The following is a 21,289-nucleotide window of genomic DNA, read 5'->3' as shown; positions in this document are numbered from 1 at the left end:
AGGTCTACACTACAGAGTTTTGTTGACAAAAGTTATGCTGCTTTAATTAAACAGCTGTTGCCTGTCCACACTATGCTCCTTGTGTCAGCAGAGTGCATCCTCACTAGCAGCTCTTGCATCAACCCAGAGAGCAGTGCACTGTGGATAGCTATCCCACGGCAACTGGTCACAGGATGCTTTGGGAAAGGGTTTCCTTTGGCAATGCCTCATGAGGCAGGTACAGCATCACCTGAGGCAGGTTTCTCAATCCCACTGATTCATAGTCATCCTAGATTACCACCTGCTTTTCCACTGAAGTATATGTGGGGGTGGGTTGGGGGGGAAGAGGAGGAGAAGAGTGAGTAAGTGTGTGTGCAGAGCGAGAAACCGTGTGTGTTGGGGAAGTGCGTGAAAGATTGTGTGTGTGGGGGGGGTGTAGATGTGAGAAAGACAGAGTGGGTGTTGGTGAAGTGTCTCAGCATGCGGTCTCTAAGTTCAGACAGCAGCTTGAGCAACCAATTCTGGGGGACAGGGACACCTCCCTCCCACATCAGCCCCTGGCTCTGCACAGCAGTCTCTCCGGCCCCTTTCTCCCTGAGCAGCAGGTCACCCTGCCTGCCGATTCCACATTAATGGTTCTGTTATTCCTTCTGAGTTCTCCCACAGCTTCCGTGGCTACCAGGAGCGGCATCCTCAGCAGCTCTGTGAGCTCTCCACGCTGAGGAATGTCAGAACTTCCCGGAGCTTCGAAAGGGGGAGATGTGCACGCCTGCAGGGCAGCGGAGTTCAAAACAGTGAGCAGAGCGGTCACGATGGGCATTATGGGATACTGGGGGAGGCCAGTTATGGTGACATAACGAATGGCTGCGTCTACACTGACATTTTGTCGCTTTAACTTTGCTGCAAAAAATTTTATGCCTCTCATCCAGGTTGATTTATTTTGTCGGCAAAAGCTACACCTGCATGCTCTAGCATTTTGTTATTGCTACATCAACAGAAGAACAAAGCATACCTCAATGATCTCTCTAATTTCACATTCTGATTCCAGTTTGTCCAATTTCAAATGTGCTGTTCCCACTTGCTTGTCACTTCTGAAAAGGCCCCTGTTTTAAAGAAAGTTGCCTTAGTGGAAGAAGGACAGAGACAAATGGTATGAGGTCATGCACCCTTTCATCAAGGTTTTAGGATCGTGACATAAGGGCCTGGAGAATTAGAAAAAAAGAAAAGGGGTGAAAACTCGGAAAGTAATGGACTAAATAAAAGAATCCAAGTCTTGGCAGTACTAATGACAGTACCCTTCATCACTGTGCAGGAGAGTCACACTTTAGAATAGCCTTAGGACTCCCACTCTCCCCGACTGTCCTGGATACCCCATAATCAATCAAGATCTTTTGGGGGGATGGGGGAGAGAGAAAATCAGCTGGACAGAAGGGAACTATCTCCCACACAGGATGTGCCAATGAAACTTCTACAAGACATTACTTATTAGAGCTGGTTGAAAAAAAAGTTGACAAAAGTTTTCCATTGGAAAACGAAGTTTCATCAAAATCTAAATGTTTTGTGGGAAGTGTCAATTTCAACAAAATTTGACAGAAGAAAATGAAAAGCAATGGACTTTCTTGTTTCATTACTGTCAAAACCCTGTTTCAATAAGGTGATAGAAATGTTTTGTTTCAAACTTTATCCTTTCAATTCATTTAAAAAATATTAAAACATTAATTTCATTATATTAAATATCTTATATAATAGTTTAAACATTATTGAAACCTTTTTGAAATAAAACACTTTTTTTCAAAATTTCCATTTTGTGGAAAATTTTAACATTTTGTTTCGATTCAGAATGAAAACAATTCTGAAGTGTCAGTTTCCTACATAATGAAAATTCCATTTTCCAACCAGCTCTATTATTTACATAGCACTGTGTCTTTGTATGGCATTTTACAGAGCATGGCACTTACAAGCAAGCAGTAGCCAGAGAGAGTCTGGAGCTAATGCAGTCCTCTGAGGAACGGTCAGAGGGCAACCCAGGTTCAGAGACCACACCTCATTCTGATACCTGCCTGGCTCAGATGGCAGTGAAATACTTTGAGACAGGCACATATTGACTGTCAAGGCTAGAAACCTGCAAAACCTGAAAATCCTGGAAGCCCCATCATCTCAGGCATTGGCACTCTGACAGCAGGATTGTCTAGCTATGTAGACTGCCTCCTCAGGCCTTACGCTACCAGCACTCCCAGCTATCTTCGAGACACCACTGACTTCCTGAGGAAACTACAATCCAACGGTATCTTCCTGAAAACACCATCCTAGCCACTATGGATGTAGAAGCCTTCCACACAAAGATGGACTACAAGCCGTCAGGAACAGTATCCCCGATAATGTCACGGCAAACCTGGTGGCTGAACTTTGTGACTTTGTCCTCACCCATAACTATTTCACACTTGGGGACAATGTATACCTTCAAATCAGCAGCACTGCTATGCGTACCCGCATGGCCCCACAGTATGCCAACATTTTTATGGATGACTTAGAACAACGCTTCCTCAGCTCTCGTCCCCTAATGCCCCTACTCTACTTGCGCTACATTGATGATATCATCATCATCTGGATCCATGGAAAAGAAGCCCTTGAGGAATTCCACCATGATTTCAACAATTTCCATCCCACCATCAACCTCAGCCTGGACCAGTCCACACGAGATCCACTTCCTGGACACTACGGTGCTCATAAGCGATGGTCACATAACCACCACCCTATACCGGAACCCTACTGACCGCTAAGCCTACCTACATGCCTCCAGCTTTCATCCAGACCACACTACACAATCCATTGTCTACAGCCAAGCTCTACGATACAACCGCATTTGCTCCAACCCCTCAGACAGAGACAAACACCAACAAGATCTCTATCAAGCATTCTTACAACTACAATACCCACCTGCTGAAGTGAAGAAACAGATTGATAGAGCCAGAAGAGTTCCCAGAAGTCACCTACTACAGGACAGGCCCAACAAAGAAAATAACAGAACGCCACTAGCCGTTACCTTCAGCCCCCAACTAAAACCTCTCCAACACATCATCAAGGATCTACAAACTATCCTGAAGGACGACCCATCACTCTCACAGATCTTGGAGACAGGCCAGTCCTTGCTTCCAGACAGCCCCCCAACCTGAAGCAAATACTCACCAGCAACCACACACCACACAACAGAACCACTAACCCAGGAACCTATCCTTGCAACAAAGCCCTTGCCAACTGTGTCCACATATCTATTCAGGGGACACCATCATAGGGCCTAATCACATCAGCCACACTATCAGAGGCTCGTTCACCTGCACATCTACCAATGTGATATATGCCATCATGTGCCAGCAATGCCCCTCAGCCATGTACATTGGCCAAACTGGACAGTCTCTACGTAAAAGAATAAATGGACACAAATCAGACATCAAGGATTATAACATTCAAAAACCAGTCAGAGAACACTTCAATCTCTTTGGTCACTTGATTGCAGACCTAAAAGTGGCAATTCTTCAACAAAAAAACTTCAAAAACAGACTCCAACGAGAGACTGCTGAATCGGAATTAATTTGCAAACTGGATACAATTAAGTTAGGCCTGAAAAAAGACTGGGAGGGGATGGGTCATTACACAAAGTAAAACTACTTCCCCATGTTTATTCCCCGCCCCTGCTGTTCCTCAGACATTCTTGTCAACTGCTGGAAATGGCCCACCTTGATTATCACAACAAAGAGTTTTTTACCCCCCGCTCTCCTATGTGATCACTCATTACAGTGTGTATGGTAACACTCAATTGTTTCATGTTCTCTGTGTATAAAAATCTCCCCGTTGTATTTTCCACTGAACGCATCTGATCAAGTGAGCTGTAGCTCACGAAAGCTTATGTTCAAATAAATTTGTTAGTCTCTAAGGTGCCACAAGCCTTCCTTTTCTTTTTGTGGATACAGACTAACATGGCTGCTACTCTGAAACCTGTCAAAAAAGGCTAGAAAAGTAATTTTATGGAGCTTAGTAACACACAATTCAAGATTATGATGGCAACCAGTGTATGTTGGGCTGACTAATGGTTCCAAAGAACACGGTATTGGGAGAATGATTAGAAAAATTCTCTTCAGTTTCTTACAGCTGAACAGTTTTGTAATCAGTGACCTGTTTTTCCAAAGCATTAGCCTTAAGCCCCATGATCAAGCCATTTTGTAAAATCTTGGGTGGCCTTTATTTTTCCGTTTTTCCACTGAATGCATCTGATGAAGTGGGCTGTAGCTCACAAGAGCTTATGCTCAAATAAATTTGTTAGTCTCTAAGGTGCCACTAGTACTCCTTTTCTTTTTGCGAATACAGACTAACACGGCTGCTACTCTGAAACCTTTATTTTATATAAATTTATCTTGATACATCTCACTTGTAATATCTGAACCTTGGCCAAGTTGACACTGCAGATATAATTGTAAGTTTCCTCCAGGATATTGAGTATTTATTATCCTCTTTCAAATGTCCACATGACTCTAGCACATTTCTTTCCATTTCCAGATGAATTGTTTTAACCGCACCAGATATGCCCTGTTGCTGTACATCCTTCCCTGCTGGGAGCATGAAGGGAGATTCCAGTATATCTGAAGAGGTTTGAGAACTGCCAGGCCAAAAATGGTGACCAGAATTATTGTTCCTTTGTGACCACCTTTACCATTTCCACTATCAGCAGAGTGGGAGGCATAAATGAGATCCTCCTGAGATAAGATTTCCATAGCCTGATTCAGTGCAATTACTGGCTGGAAGGGAAGCAGGAAATTCTGCAAGGTCCCACTGAAAGGTATCCATGCATGAGATCAACATGCCCAGGGGCTCGTTAGGGATTTTAGCACAGAAAGCGGGGGAAGGGGAAATTTGTGTTTGACAAATCAAAGGCGCTATCTTCTGCTTTCTCTCTTCTGAGATAAAGACTATCCTGGCGAACAACCCATAGATGCTGGAGATTTGTGAAGGCTGTAGTTGGATCTTCCCCCTTCTTTATTTCAGAGCCAGGCTCATGAAGAGATATAATGAGAGTTGCTATACCCTGCTATGACTTGGGATGAGGGTCTGACGAGATGGTATGACAAAGCAGGACTGTTCTTAATGTTACCTCTGACTATTGTGGCGGCGCCTCAGTTTCCCCTATGCAGTTCTTAAGTATCTAGGTGGTGGGATAAGGGTGTATGATTGTTGCAGAGCCCTAGGGGGCAGGTGTGTGCAGGGGTCTGGACACAGAGAATGGCTGACACCCTGTTTCCTGGCAACTGATGGCCTGGCCCTTCCCCCCTGCAAGGTGAGAGCTAAAGGGTTGGAGAACAAAGGAATCAGGTGCCCTCCTGGCCTGGGAAAGGGACAAAGCCCAGAGGAGGGTGAATAGGGCTGGAGAGAGTTTCAGTTTGGGGCTGGCTGGGGACATGGAGTGAAGTGCAGATGGGGTTCTCTGGCTCACTGCCCCCCAAAATGGACCCAGCTGAGGGGTCCTGTTCTCTGCATCTACAAGCTCTGGTTTAGATCATGTTCCTGTCGTCTAATAAACCTTCTGTTTTACTGGCTGCCTGAGAGTCACGTCTGACTGCGGAGTTGGGGGGCAGGACCCTCTGGCTTCCCCAGGACCCCGCCTGGGTGGACTCGCCATGGGAAGCGCACGGAGGGGCAGAGGATGCTGAATGCTCTGAGGTCAGACCCAGGAAGGTGGAAGCTGTGTGAGCTGTGTGTCCTGAAGACAGTCTGCTCACAGAAAGGAGACTTCCCCAGAGTCCTGACTGGCTTTGCAGGGAGCAGTTCCAGAGCATTGCCCGGGGACTCCGTGACAGATGGTCATCCAGAAAATCGGTAGATGTGGGTCCCTTTCTTTTGGAGGGAAGCTATTGGGACAACTGGGATCTTCATAAATACATGTGGATGTTGTAAGTCTGAAACATGAGTGCTCTGTATTGAAAAGTGTTTCCTGTTTAAGAAAAACCCAGAAGGCATCTCAACTGATGACAACTCATCATTAAATCTGAGGGAGATTTATCATTACATACTGAAGATATTGAGCGTTGGAAGGATGTTACTGTAATGTCTGTCGGTTTGTTTCAGAAATGTGAAATCCAGTATGCCTTGCACGGCTGTTTCTCCTCTGTAACACTAAAATACTTGATTGTGTGCCACAACTTCTTGTTTCTCCATGGAACAGGATCTATCATTCCGAAATATAAGGTCTACTATACATTCATTTTCTGAGGCTATAAGAGCTGTTTCTTAAATTAGAGGGAAAGAGTAGACTTGGGCCAAGATTAAAAAAAAAAAAAAAAAAGTTGAAAGACAGGATGATAAGTACTTCTAAAAATCAGACCATTTAATTCAGGTGCCTATGGGATTGGGAGCCTAATTTTAGGCACACATTTTTTTAAAACTGTGGCCTTGTTCCTGGGAGAAAAGGTAGATGTACTGAATGTACTCCTCTGATTGTCTCAAGCACCCATTTCTCCCCCATGGCTGATTCTTGGGTCTAACCTCCCAGATAAGAGGGGCCAGATTCTGCATGGCACCTTATGAAAGGTGCAACACAGAAGGCACAGCCACTGCAGTGGTGTAAAAGGGCTTCAGTAGGGCCAGAAAGTGGTCCAATATGTCCTCAAACTTTGGGAAGCCAAAGTCCTGCGGAGGTTTCTAAGTTAGATGGTTTCTATAGAAGCCTATTATGTATCTTCCAACTCCCCAAAATGTCTGCCTCTGCCTCTTCCTAGTGTATGATATCTATGCTGCTCCTTGGAACAGTGGTAACCTTAAAGAGAATATCCACTGAGGTAATATGGACTGAAATCTCTGATTAGAATGAGAGGAATGTGGGGCTTTTTCCACCTTGTCCAAAGCCTCTGTGTCTAATTTATCTATACGCTCCCCAAAGAGCCTGTACCACTGGAATACAGAAGACATCATCTGATGTTGGAAGCAATTTTACTATGCGTATGTTATGTTGTGCCCCTGGGTGGGTTGTCAGCAGCAGAGACTGAACCTGGGACTTTTGGCTCTGAAAGCAGGAACCTCTATTGTTTAAGCTAAAGGACCCAGGTCTGTTACCCAAGGCTGTAGCAGGCTGATGAACCTCCATATGTAACCCAGCCACCACTAGATGGAACAGTGCACCACACTGAATGGGTGTGGGCTACACACAGATGGAGCAACAGATGCTGCCAGGCTACTACACTGGAAACCTTGGAACATGCAGCAAATTGTAATCAGGTGAAGCATCTGAAAGCTATTGCTAGGGAAATTTAATTTAAAATAGATTTCATTTTATTGTGCCCTGATGGCTTCACATTTCTGTAAGCTTGCCCATCCAAGCAAGAGTAGCTCTGGCAAAACAAGAGGATGCAGTCAGTGCTGCCAGAACCAGACGCCCCGATGATCCAATTTTCCTGTCTCTGGGTTCCTTTGGCAGGAGCTCTCCCTCCGATGGTGCGACTGAGACCTTCACTGATGAAGCTCCACTGATGTGACAAAGTCCTATAGGAGCATGTAGAATTGTGAAGTTACCTGTTAGAGTGTTTCACCTTGCTAGGAAATTTCCTGTGTGTTAGTCACATCCTCATCATAAGCCAGGTGAAGAGGAATTAGAGAACTCTCCTTCAGCAGGCTTTTGGTGTTTTTTGGTTTTGTTCATGAACCTTTAAAGTTAAGCAGCAACTTTTTAGCTCTAATTATTTTTTGTTTCAACACAAGAGCCTGCAAAGACAGACCCCATCTCTGCTTAATTCTGGGGAGTCCACAGCTGAGAATATGAAGTGTCTCACTCCAGGCCATGGCTTCAGAAGTTTCATTGGCTCAGAACCAATTTTAACAGTATATTGCATCTGTCTTCTGGTTCCAGGCAGAGCATGAAACATTTTAACTCAATTTGGCCACATTCCACCATTTCTAAAGTAGATACATTCAAATACGGAGCATACCCACGGTAAATATTCATTTACATGGCACTGTAATTGTACACAGCCCGGCATATTAGGAGTGTGATGCCAAAAAATATAGTAAGAGGATCTCTTGGCACACAGGCTGGAAAGTTTATGAGTAAGAGTTGTGGGTGGGCTTTAGGTTTGGAATACATCAGGGAATGGGCAGGGTCCAAATGAATGTTTTGAAGGAAAGTGAAAGTGCCACACTTCAGTAAAGATCAGGATAAACTGAAGAAAGTCCAAAGAAAAGCAACAAAAATGATAAAAGGTTTAAAAAAATCTGACCTATGAGGAAAATTTTTAAAAAACAGGGCATGTTTATTCTTGAGAAGAGAAAGGGGGGGGGGGCACACCTGATAACAGTCTTCAAATATTTTGAGGGCTGTAATCAATTGTTTTCCATGTGCACTGAAGGTAGGACAAGAAGTAATGGGCTTAATCTGCAGCAAGGGAGGCTTAGGTTAGGAAGTTTTTCCTAAAATATAACTATAAGGGTAGTTAGGTTCTGGAATAGCTTCCAAGGGAGGTTTTGGAATCCCCCTCACTGTAGGTTTTTAAGAACAGGATGGACAAAACTCTGTCACAGATGGTCTAGGTTTACTTTGTTTTCCCTCAGCGTAGGAGGCTGGAATACATGACCTCTTGAGGTCTCTTCCACCCCTACATTTCTATGATTCTAAGAGCTATGAGGGATACTTTCCCTCTGGAAAGGCTTTTAGACTTCAAAGGGTGCTTTGAAGGCAACGAGACAGCCTGATGTATAGGACAACAAGGAGTTGATCCCTAGGCCAAATCACTGAGAGAGAAGAAACCAAAGGAATAGTGTCTGCAGGTGTTTCTTACAAAAACAACAACATTACCACTTCATCATCGTTGAGGGCAAGGGGGAGGTAGGCCCATACCCTCAAAAAGTAGAGAAGAATGAGAAGCAGAGCAAGACACAGAAGACAGAGGAACTGCCAGTATCTGAATAAGGAGCTGGCACCTTCTTCAGTAGCTCAGGCATTGTGGGTAAGCTGCTGACAGAAGAGATGTTCCACAGCCTTCTTACGTGACTTAATAAAGACCTTATCTACATGCTGCTGGAATATTCAAACTTTGCCCCTTGAATCTGCCTGGAGAAAGCTGAGCAATGGCATTTCTTGCCCCCCTCCTTTCCCTTACTGTCTGCCATTTCTCAGGAGTACTGGGAAGGTGTTGCCTCATAAACCCCTCCTTAGAAACCCAAACAGATTTTTGTAGGTACCAGTTATGAGGAGAATAAATCTCAAAACCAATCAACACAACCAGAGGAATTTAGTTGAAAATCTTTTACAAATCTTGTTAAAGGCTCTGGGTCAGGCTTAGAATGAAATTAATAGGCAGCAGGTTTAAAAACAAACTAAAGGAAGTACTTCTTCACACAATGCACAGTCAACCTGTAGAACTCTTGCCAGGGAATGTTGTGAAGGCCAACATTATAACACAGTTCAAGAAAGAACTAGATAAGTTCCTGGAAGATAGGTTCATTAATGGCTATTAAGGGATGCAACACTGTGCTCTGTGTCCCCCAGCCTGTTTGCCAGAAGCTGGGAATGGACAATGGGGATGGATCACCTGACTGCCTGTTCTGCTCATTCGCTCAGAAGCACCTGGCATTGGCCATTGTTAGAAGACAGGATACTGGGCTAGATGGACCATTGGTCTGACTCAGCATGGCCATTCTTATGTTCTCTGCTGCAGAGGGACACCAGAGTTTGTCAGCTGCACATGCCTGGAAGCTCGGAGCTTTGGAGAGTTCTTCTCAAGAAGTATTTTAAGCCTGACCCAGCGCCACATAGCTCCAGCTGCTAAGGGGATGGGAAATACTCCTTGAGAAGACCATCAGGACATGGAGTGGACAAGAAAAGTTAAAAAAAAAAAAGTGAACTTTTTCAGCAAAAAAGACTGTGAGGTACCCCAACACTAAAATCTTGAAACAACAACAGTGACAGTTGAGTAGTCAGTGGTGATGTAGAAAAGGGGAGAGGGCTCAGGGGTGGAAGAGGACAAGAATCAAACTTGCCTTCATTAGTGACATAAATGGAAGATTTAGATTTAAACAAAATAAGCTTTTTAAAAAAGTTAATATTTTTCTTGTTCATAAATTAACTTTTCTAAACTGAAAGTGATCTCAGAACAGTTCTGTATGTGCCAGGAAGAGAAAAAGAACTGCACAAATACACAGCCATTGAGATGGACAAAGGCCCATTATCCAACATCTTAGCTTAATAATGAGTCATAATTTACCTCAGAATTAATAAATCTAAATCACTCCAGTACTAATGGAGTCAAAATGAGCCCAGAGGTACGACTTTTTTCTCTACACATTTTTAATTGTTAACTTCCTTTTTATCTGCTCTCTGTCTAGATATTTCTAAGGTGCCCCATCACTGTATTATCTGAGCTACTTGTTTATAGCAAGAAGAAAGGTGCATCTCATGTGTCACTGAGATGGAGCCTTGTCTAGTGGTTAAGCACAGGACAGGGAGTTAGATTTGGATTCTCTTCATGTCTCTATCCTGGAATAGCTGTGACCTTTGGAAAGCCATTCATGCTGTGCCTCAGTTTCCACATAAGATTGAGGTAGGTGCTGTAAGGTTTAATTCACTAGTAATGGCTGGGAAGTGCTCTGAGATCCTCAGATACAGGCACTACAGAAGTGCAATGTATTATTATAATTTGCAATTACTTATCATCCCTTTTACTATTAGTGCTTTGCCAATAGATTATTAGATGTTTTTGTGTGGATGAAAGAGATAGACCAGCAAGAGCCAAGTTTGATCATCTACTCAATTTGAGACTTGGATACAACAGAATCTCAGTAATCCACAGATCTGATGGTTTCACTCTACATCTCAAAGATCTCGTAGCAGAAAGCTGCAGTGAGGTGCCATATCACCCAGATTTCATTACTTTATAAAGTTAGCCCACACAACATTTTGTAGAGTGCACTGAATGATCACAAATAGTTCAAACCAGGCAGCACTTATTAAAGTAACGTGAATGAAATACATTTTGATGCTGTATCTTTTATTTCTTAAACTGCATCTGTCAGTGCTTGTTAACTGGTAGAATGCAGTAATTGACAACTCAGTGAACATTAGTGAGGTTTTACTGTGTTTTGTAACGGAAGTCAGGGTGCTCAGACACTCTTTCATGGTAATCCGGAGACATGGTAGCATGAAAATGGACACCTGTTTACTGCTCAGCTGAAGAAAGAAAGGCAAATTAAAGGAGTGTCATTCCTAAATTACAAACTCTGCAAACAATTCTGTCATTTTGTTACCCCACAAGTTCACCGCTACCGGGTCAGGATGGAGAATAAAAGCCACTGACTTACCCTTTGTGAAATATTTCAAACTTAATTCCCTTGGTCTGAATCACTCTTCGGAAGCCTCTGTGATTACGGTTAATGGTCAACTTGAACAGCTGATTATATTCTAGAAACAGGAGGGAAAAAAATGTGAGAATTGTAAAAATCATCAAATTAAGCGACTAGATCTTTTTCAGTGATGGACACATTGCATTCAGCCTACTGCAACTTGGCCCATAACACACCACTTCACACTTACATAGCAACTTCCATCTCAGAAGGCCAAGGCGGTTGCAAATGTTAATGAATTAAACCCCACAATACCCCTCATTATCACCACCCCCACTTTACATATCTGAAGAAAAGATTAAGTGATTTTCTCAAGGTCACACAGCAAATGTTTCACCAGCATAAACAACATCAGGGTAGTTATGAACCACCAGAGATAGAAACAAGGGGACAGATTCCAATCTCAGCTACACTGATGTAAATCCAGAGCATATGACTAAGAAATAGGGATCTGGCTTTTTTAACATGATTTGTGTAGCTGCCATATTGAAAACTAGAAACAAAACGCTTTCAAACCTCAGGGGAAAAAAAACAGCTTGGAATCCTAACTTCAAAGTTTATTACTCCCAACTAGTGTTTTGGAAACTAAATGCAATTTAAATGGCATGTGGTGGGGGGGGGGGGGGGGGGAAGAGGGTAAACAGAATGTTACGAATTTAAAATTGACCTGCAAAGGAAGAGGAATTGGGCTTGTAACTTGTTTTCCTTCTTTATTATGTATAAAAAAAGCCTGAAGGGATCTTTTTTAAAAAAAAAATTCCTCCCATTTTTTTGAAATATGAGAAATAAGGTCTAGGCTGGAAGATTCTATGACCATTATTTAATTTAAATGGTAAATGAACATTGTGGATAAAGGAAACCTTTGTTAAAGATTAAGTGCCTCTACCCCTTCAATTAAGGTCAGAGCTCACAATACACATGCTTCTGAAACATCTAGCAAGCAGGTCCTCCTAGAAAGACCAGACTTGACATTCCTGCTATTTTAAAAAGGTAAAAACGAGTAGGGGAAAAACCCACAAAACCTGGTTTGGAAAAAACAAAGTAGCAAAAAGGAACACAATCCCAATTTTTAAAAAGTCCTTTGCTGGTCATCTTTAAGATCTGCTGTGTTGTGAAGGCAACATTTCTAACATTAACAGATCAATAAAAATGATTAACAAGATCAGTCAGGCTAACCCAGTCACTACCCTTGGAACAAATGATCAGAAAGGAAATAAAGTGTGATCTCTGAAGATTCGTAAGTGAATTATTTATTTATTATTATTTATTTACTTAAGTTTTTGTTTTACTGGTGTCTCGCCTAACAGTGCTACTATAGTACTCAACCTACTGTATGCAGCAAAGGCTCAATGGTACTGAGCAACAGGACCATTTGATTAAGAAGTGACATGAACAATGGCTCCCTGCACTGGGTGAGAGAGAGTGGGGATAAAAAGTTAAACTCCTACATGAGCTGGATTTCCCTAACAAGGCCTCTGGTAATTGAAGAGAAAAGCACAGTCTGTTCTTCTAGCATGGCTCAGAGAGTGGGGGACTAGCCTGTACTCCAAAGTGGTTTTAAGGTGCAGTGTTTCACTCCCACCCCCAGAACAGGTACCAACCTGGAGAATTGGTATTTTTAATTACTGCCGTTTTACTTTTCTGAGCTTGCTCCTATTAAAAAAAAAGAAAAAAAAAAAAAAGCAACATTTACATAAAGCCACCAACCTGTGTTGCAAATACTGCTCATATGAAGCACCAAACTTTTTTTTTTTTTTTTTTAAACATAAATGAAGAGCTTGAGTTGCCCAGCATCATAGCAAAGCTTTTTGGTGAAAATGGAGAGAGCTGACCCCAGTTCTCTCTGATAAAAAGATTCCAATAAAGTTAAACGGTATAGGGTATAAAATTGTAATGTGACCCTTCCTAATGTATGAACAGAGACTTGTCCAGCCACAAGGAAAGAAATCAGTATGTTCTCCACTACGGAAATGAAGATGGTGAGATGGTCAAATGGCTGGACATGCAATGATAAGAAATGAAATGAGGTTGTGAGGGGCCTAATATGGGTCACCCCAACTGAAGACAAGTTGAGGGAGGCAAGACTACGTTGGTATGGACATGTCCAGTGGAGACCTGAGCGTTGTACTGGAAGGATGGCCCTTGCAATGATCGTGGATGGAAGATGACCAAGGGGAAAGACTTGGTACATGGACCAGATATCAGCAAACATTAGAAGAGACCAATTTGCACATCCAAAACTCATGATTGTACACCTGGTTTGTAAGTAGGCTATACAAGATTCTGACACCCCCCCCCCCCCACACACACACACACACTAGGGACTGGCAAGGAAGAAGAAGAAGAAAGAGCCTGAGTTATAGGAGGTTATCCAGGGTAAAAAGGGGCATTGGCACATTTATGATTCCAATATTTGTATTTCATTGCGGTAACAAAATTTAACTTTAGATATAGAACTAGCCACAAGCAAATATTAAACAAGTGCTATAGAGAAGTTATATGGCCACACCTGATTCAACACACTCATCATAAAACTAATTGGTGCTGCTATGATACATGATAATCTAGGCACATTCTACTAGGCTATAATGCTATTCCTTCTACTTGAGCTGAAATAAGAAGAAGCTTTTGGGGCTGCACAAAGAGTCCAACACAAATCATTCAGGGAATTTGCCAACTATTATTCTTCCTGACAATCACTCTGCCACCAAAATGAACTATCTTTTAACCCAAGCAGAGTATCAGCTAAATGTCCTTGTTCACTCTCCAGAGAATGTGACCTAATTATCATAGCTACTTTGAAAAATTGATTCCAGCTATGAAGGAGAAATAGGTATATTTAAAGTTTTGGCTAAGACGTAGTGATCTGGCTTTTTTATCACTGAAAATGAGAGATTAAAAACAGCTATACTGGCTTTATATGTATTCCTTATAAAATTACACATACACATACTGATTTTGTTCTATTATGCTGATGTAAATCAAATGGAGTGACTCCAGATTGACACCCATATAACTCAGATCAGAATATGGACCAGCCCAAGTTTCCTTTTTTGCACCAGGTTTTTCCACAGGTAATTCAATAGACTTCAATAGAGTTACTACAAGTGTACCATGGGGTAAGAATCAGGTCCTGCATATTTAAAGAACCCCAGGGGGCTATAATCACATGCTGATGAGAGATAGAAAATTAGGGCTAAATGTTCTACAATGCTATAGAAATACTGCGCCGGGAAGTCAGTGATGGAAGCCCTGTTACATCTTATGGTATACATGTAGAGTCCCCTCTAGCACAGACTGCTGCACTCAGAAACTGGAGGAGAGGTATAGCACCATGCACTGAGGATGGAGTGACAGACTTCACTTTTCATTTCCTGGTTTGTCTCACATTTTTGTAAAGACAGATAACCGACTCCCTATCTGTGTCAGCTTCTTTGGGGCCATCCCACCGCACGGGATGAACTGTATATACCACCATATCAATCCACAAGATCACACACTGTCACCATTAAACACACACAAACATGTTGCAAAAAATCAATCCTGAATGCAAGGTGCAGTCTGTGTGCAAAGTAACAGTACTTTAACAGCAATGGTATTTTAAAAACAGGTTAGACAAACATCTGTCAAGGATGGTCTAGGTATACTTAATTCTGCCTCAGCGTAGGGCATGGACTAGAGCTCTCTTGTGAGCCCTCTCAGCTCCGCATTTCTATGATTCTATTACCAGGGATTCTCATCAAGATAGCTGGAAAGGAGGGGCTGGCACCAACGGTCTTCCAAAGAAAAAGGACAAAATAAATCTGAAACCATTTTGGAGTCAGTATTCAAAGGTATGTGTTCGGGGGGGGGGGGGAATGGGGGGAAGAGACTGTCAAGGAAAGGAAATTATTCAAGGTCCAATAACATTTACATCTTTAGGGAGAGGGAGAACCTGAACAGCTAAGTCTCAGAAGACCCCATTTCAATGTTTCAGTGACAAAAATAGCCTGAATTCTACTAGCAATTATATAAACACAAACAAAATCATCTGAGAAAAGGTTACTTATATGGGCCAGATCCTGTCCTCAGAGATCTGAGCATCTCCCACTGACTACAGTGGGAGTCACATGCATTTATATGAGGGCAGAGTTTTTTGTCCATTTCTAAAACAAGCATCTAAAAACAAGCATTTTTAAAAAACAGGTTTGCTTTTAGGCTTGCAACTCAGTTATAATTCATAGCAAGCATTTACAACTTGTCAACTCCTGAAAGTAATAGGCCCGCACCACCTCTAAGATAAATCTGGCTCTATAAAATAACATTGCTAAGTAATGCAGGGTTTTGGATTGAGGAACAGCAAAGGCCTGAACACACACTCACCGTATTAGGGTAATGAAATTCAAATTTCACAAATGCATCCAAATCATTTGGTGTCACACCTGTGCAAGACAACAGTCAAACAGTCAATCCAGGGATTTTCAAAAGCACCCAAATGACTTTTAATAGGACTCATGGACCTAAATCACTTGGATGTTTTTGAAAACCCCATCCACTGGAACACTGGCAATCAAAGGCAAACATTCTGCTAATGCTCTAGTTGGTTCTGAGCACATACATAAACAGCAATTAAACCCCTATAATAAATAAAGGACCTAAGAATAATTTGTGTTGCTATAAGGCTGGGATGCTCTTGAACATCTCCTGCTGGTTGGCTGACGAGACAGTAAAAGCAATCAAGCCATCTCAGAGCTATACAAAATGTTTATAACAAAACCTGAAGCCTTGTGAAATTTGAACCTAGGCCCAGTTTCGAGCAAAGCTGGGACAGCTTAGGGTTCTGCCTTCAAAGCAGAGGAAACTCTGCAATTTACATTGAGTTTTGTTTCAGTTTTTTGGAACTGAACTGAAACTTGGGGGCCTGAGCTAATATGGACTGAAATTAAAAAGCTTTCAAAAGCTCTAAGTCAGCTAGGGTTGCCAACTTTCTAATCGCACAAAAACAACAACCTACCCCGACCCCTTCCCTGAGGCCCTGTCCCCCACTCACTACGTTCCCCCTCCCTCGGTGGTTCGTTCTCCATCACCCTCACTCACTTTCACTGGGCTGGTGCAGGAGGTTGGAGTGCGGAAGGTGGTGAGGGCTCTAACTGGGGGTGTGGGCTCCAGGGTGGGGCCAGAAATGAGGGTTCAGGGTGTGGGAGGGGACTGCAGGTTGAGGCAGAGAGTTGGAGCACAGGGGGGTGAGGGCTCCGTCTGGGGGTGTGGGCTCTGGGGTATAGGAGGGGGTTCTGGGTTTGGATGGGGGGCTCAGGGCTAGGGCAGGAGGTTGGGGGTTAGGGTGCAGGCTTACCTAGGGTGGCTCCCTGTCAGCAGCACAGCAGGAGGGCTAAGACAGGCTTTCTGCCTACCCTGACTCTACCCTTTTCCGGGGTGCAGCTCGAAGCCAGAAAAGATACGGACTAGCCTGCCTTATCTCCGCAGCACCGCCGACTGGACTTTAACAACCCAGTCGGTGCTGACTGGAGCCACTACGGTCCCTTTTCGACTAGTGTTCCAATTGAAAACCAAACATCTGGTCACCCTAACGTCACCGTATTATCCCTAGGGCAAAGAAATCTTATTCCCCACCACTAACCTCCCTATGGTCTGAGAGAAAGGCTCTTAGAGATCAGAGTATGTTTCCTGATCCTTACCTGGGGGAGCTGGCAGGTTTATTCCCCTGACAATGATAAGATGCATTTCTGTACTGTTGAGTTCAGAAAATATTCTGGAGAGGGAGAGAAAGAAGAGATACAAAACACAGGTTCAGTCCAACAGCCTGGCATTTCCCAACCCACTGTCAGGCCAGGATTCCACTGCTGTAGTTCAGAGACATGACACTTGGCAAACATGAAGGGGAATGAGAGTCCTGGAGAAAAGCCTATTTCTACATAAATCTCAACCCAAGAACTGGAGAGGAGAAGAAAGGCAAAGTAGAAACAGGCAAAGGCTATTTTTGGTTCTGTGCTGGATCTGGGTTACAGATAGCATTGTGAAGGATGCCAAAGACAGGCCTCAAAGACATCAGTTCTGGGGGGAAAAAACATGGTTAAAGCAGGGAGGGTTGGGGGAAGATGCAGCTGGATTTGTCTTTGCAATAAAGAGACCTAAAAGTGAAGTTGAGAAACAGCTATTTAATAAATCTGAAGAATCCTTAAATTTTTGGGAGTCTTTTCTTAGGAATGTGGAGCAGTTCGGAGTGCCTACCTCTTGTTTGCTCTGATGGGAGTTAAAGCCCTCTATCCCCTGTACATAGAGACTAGAAATGAGTGTCCCATCCCAGTCTGCTGATGACACCCTTTGACTTTTTGTACCTTATTATTTTAAAGGTTCTCTCCTCAAAGTGATGGCTGGGGGGATCCATCCCCTGGGCCTGTGCAAGCTGCAGAATCTCCAGGTCCTTTTTACATGCTTCTGCCAGTTTTTCAAACCTGTAAAGCAGTGGTGGTCAGCAAACAGTATTTTACTGAGTACAAGATACAGACTGATTCACTCAGCTCCACCACCTAACACCACAAGTAAATCAGTGGCCAACGGCCCACAAACACCAATCTCCTTTTGTACTTGAAAGCACGGCAGCCCCTGCTCCAGGTAGACCACATGACGGGATAAATACAGATAGTGGCAGCAGACTTACCGGGCTGTTTCAGTTATGTTTCCCAGATGCATGAACTGCCTGGAATACTGCAAACATTTCTATTAACAGAAAAAATAAGTAACAACGATTATCCCATGATACACATCTCTGAAGAAAGATTTCAGATTGAGAACCTGCATGTTACTCAGAAGAAAAGAGAAGGTTACCCACGCTGTGCAGTAACTGAGGTTCTTTGACATGTGTCCCTCTATGGGTTCTCCACTTGTAGACGCAGCAGTGCCCCCCGCGCCCGGGATCGGAGATCTTCATCAGTAGTGCCTATGGGATTGCACAGGCGCACCTCCCCCTCTCACACCGTGCGTAGGGCGTATATATAGTGCTGTGCGGTCTGATCGCCCCGAGTTCCTTCTCTGCCGCAGAGCTTACGTTTTCGGCTCTGAAGCGGAGGGCAGGAGGGCAGGAGGTGGAACTCCCACAGGGACACCCATCTCAAAGGCCCTCAGTTACTGCACAGAGCGAGTAACCTTCTCTTCTTCTTCAAGTGACGTACCTATGGGTGCTCCACTTGCAGGTGACTGGAAAGCAGTGCCCCTAATTGCAGTGTGGCTAATGAATATGCCTTGCATCCAAATAGATCTTGAGGTTTCCTATCTCTATCTGGATTGTCAGAATGGGATTGGAACTGATGGCCTCTCTCTTGCACCACACTGACCACCAGAGAATTCGGGTTGGGGTGCGAAAATAAGAATCCCGAATCCTTCACTGGAACATAACATTTCCTCTTGGCACATTTGTAGGTTGGCGGAATAGACACTGGGGTCTGCCACAACACCTTTGTGGGGGTCGAGAAGAGCCTCACTGATCGCAGTGCGATCTTGGGAGAAGAGGATGTGTGAAGTATATCCAGCAGTTTATGCTGCTGGTCTTTAACCTCCTCCAATGGGATCTGTAAAGATTCTGCAACCCTGTGGAATAACTTCTGAAAGTGTCTGAAGTTGTCGGCAGACGTGGGTGATAGGGGCATGATAGCCTCGTCAGGTGAGGATGAAAAATGTAAGGTTGGTGGAGCCTCCTCCTGTTCTTCCTGTTCAGTTGGTGCCGGCGGTAGTTCAACCTCTTAAAGGTGAGAGACCGATGGAGAAGGGAGAGGTGTAGGTCTCCGTTCATGCTCCCTGGTAGGGTTCCTGAACTGTGCCCTGTACATGGCCCAAGGGTCATAATACGGCCAGTTCGGTGGGAGTGTCACATGTGGCTGCATCCATAGTGGCCACTGCCAGGCTTGAGGACCAGCGGGAGATTGTGCATAGTGAGGATGGGCAGGTGCGAGTTACCCTGTAGTCAAGCGAACAATAGAGCCCTGGCCTCTTCCTCATTACTAGGGAAGGGAGGTGCCATTCTTGGTGGAGAGAGGGAGGAGCAGCATGAGTCTGGAGAGGAAGGTGGAAGTGGGGGTGGTCACACTGCATAAGAGGAGACTCAAGAGTGTCAGAGACCAACAGGTGCGTCGGGTATCTGAAGTCTTGTGGAGGGGGAAGAAGCATCATCGCTGCTGATGGAAGACGCGGTGCCGAAGGAAAGCGTATGTCCCTGAGACACTGGTAGATGGCGCTGGAGGCTAGGCCAGTGCCACTGGTTTGCTCGGTGCTACTGACTAGATCGGTGCCAGCAATTTTGCTAGTGCCGACGTCTTACTTGGTGCCTAGAGCATTGTCGGTGCCAAAAACGCCGTTGGTGCAGGAGCTCCTGAGGGCGGCTCGGCTTGGTCCCCCTAGAGCTGGGAAATGGTGCCAAGGGCTGTAGTCTGCTCGGGTAAGACGTTTAGACCATTTCTTTGAGCTGGAGGTACTCAGACGAGCACTGGGGCTATGTCCCCCATCAGATGAGTCTGGGTAACAGACCTCACCGGGGACAGTGTTCTGGTGGGCTGTGCCTCAGACTGTGAGGAGGAAACCCGTTTCCTGACATCCAAATGAGCAAGGGATGACTTTCTCTTCAGGGGACAGGGACAGTGAGGATTGGCAGATGACCTGGCAGAGCATGAAGGCCTCTCTGGGGAAGAGTCTGGGCCTGGGTTCAATGCCAGCTAAAGCAAATTCTCCATAAGGAAGAGTTTCAATCTAATGTCCTGGTCCCTTCTGGCCCTGGGTGTCAGGCCAGGGCAGGGGAACACTTTTGTGGGACATGTCTGTGACGTTACACCCCACATTCTCCATAGAAATCTTGCTATCATATGAATATGGCGTAACTAAAATACGTTTTATGCAAGATGGGTGATGTGAGGTATCACTGAAAAGGTTATGATCTACTAAATGTGTTTATCCAATTTGTATGCACGTATCGTTTCTGTATATGACGTTAGGAGTATTGACTATGTAACAATTACAATTGTGTGTGTACTTGGGGATCGCCCACCAGACAGCAGGCAATCATCCTGAATGAGCCATTTAAGGACAATAGAATTTTGAAGATACTAATATCCCACCTTCCAGAGGAGCTTCCTAAGATGTTGCTTTGACACAGCACGGTCATCTGATGATGTCACCTGGTACAGAATACCACCTTGGACACTGCTGGTACTTTTCCACTGGAAACAAAGGGTTCCTGCCTTATGTAAATTCTATTTAAGGCTGGGGAGTAAGGCAATCAGGACTCTTCTCCATTGCCTCCCCATACAAGGAGGAATATTGCTAAAAACACCTGAAGGGAAAGGCAGGGGCCGAGTCCAGGTTGAGATAGAGGTCCAGTCTGTAAAGAGAAATAACTGGACCTCTAAGCTACAGAAACTCTGCAACCAGCCTAAAACAACTTTTAGGGCGAGAAATTACATTTTGTAACCTATTTCTTGAGCATACTAAGCTTAATTTGCGTGTTTTGTTTTATTTGCTCATTAATCTGCTTTGTTCTGATGTTTGCTATCCCTTTACTCACTTAAAATTTACCTTTTGTAGTTAATAAACTTATTTTTGTTTATTATAAAACCCAGTTTGTACAATTCATACGCAAAAAGCTGTGCATCTCTCTCTCTCCACATTGAGGGAGGGGGCGATTTTTAGGAGTTTGCACTGTGCAGATCTCTCTATACAGAGCAAGACAATATTATTTTGGGCTTACACTCCAAAGGAGGTGTGCACAGGAGTGCTGAGTAAATCCCCAAGCTGAGTCTTTGCACACAGAACTGATTTCAGTCTGTGTTTGCAGCTGGGTGTGGCCTTACGTGTGTGTGTGTGTGTGTGTGTGTGTGTGTGTGTGTGTGTGTGTGTGTGTGTGTGTGCGCGCGCGCGCGCGCGCGCACGCGCGCTAGAGAAGGTTTGAGGGCCT

General features: G+C 44.0%; 1 protein-coding gene across 6 annotated transcripts in view; it reads right to left on the bottom strand.

The window, feature by feature from the left end:
- Window positions 1-21,289, bottom strand: part of CC2D1B (coiled-coil and C2 domain containing 1B) — a 66,875-nt gene that overhangs the window by 3,808 nt on the left and 41,778 nt on the right. For 3 of the 6 annotated variants that reach the window (XR_007358008.2, XM_048860835.2, XM_048860836.2), the window contains exons 16-22: window positions 18,011-18,069; window positions 17,688-17,804; window positions 17,028-17,101; window positions 15,715-15,773; window positions 12,954-13,005; window positions 11,311-11,410; window positions 992-1,082 (exon numbers count right to left, since the gene is read on the bottom strand). Coding sequence is in view for 5 of the 6 variants with exons in the window: in XM_048860835.2 (XP_048716792.1) it covers window positions 992-1,082; window positions 11,311-11,410; window positions 12,954-13,005; window positions 15,715-15,773; window positions 17,028-17,101; window positions 17,688-17,804; window positions 18,011-18,069 (552 nt within the window). In the remaining variant the exon portion in view is untranslated. Of the gene's footprint in view, window positions 1-991; window positions 1,083-7,270; window positions 7,504-11,310; window positions 11,411-12,953; window positions 13,006-15,714; window positions 15,774-17,027; window positions 17,102-17,687; window positions 17,805-18,010; window positions 18,070-21,289 lie in introns of those variants that run through there. The other 3 variants (XM_075131849.1, XM_048860833.2, XM_048860834.2) reach the window with 1 other exon arrangement.

This window comes from Caretta caretta, chromosome 8 (assembly GCF_965140235.1).
Source record: "Caretta caretta isolate rCarCar2 chromosome 8, rCarCar1.hap1, whole genome shotgun sequence".
In the NCBI taxonomy this organism is placed as follows: Eukaryota; Metazoa; Chordata; order Testudines; family Cheloniidae; genus Caretta; species Caretta caretta.
Note: the sequence above shows the minus strand (reverse complement) of the source record. Positions and strands in the feature narration are given on the sequence as shown.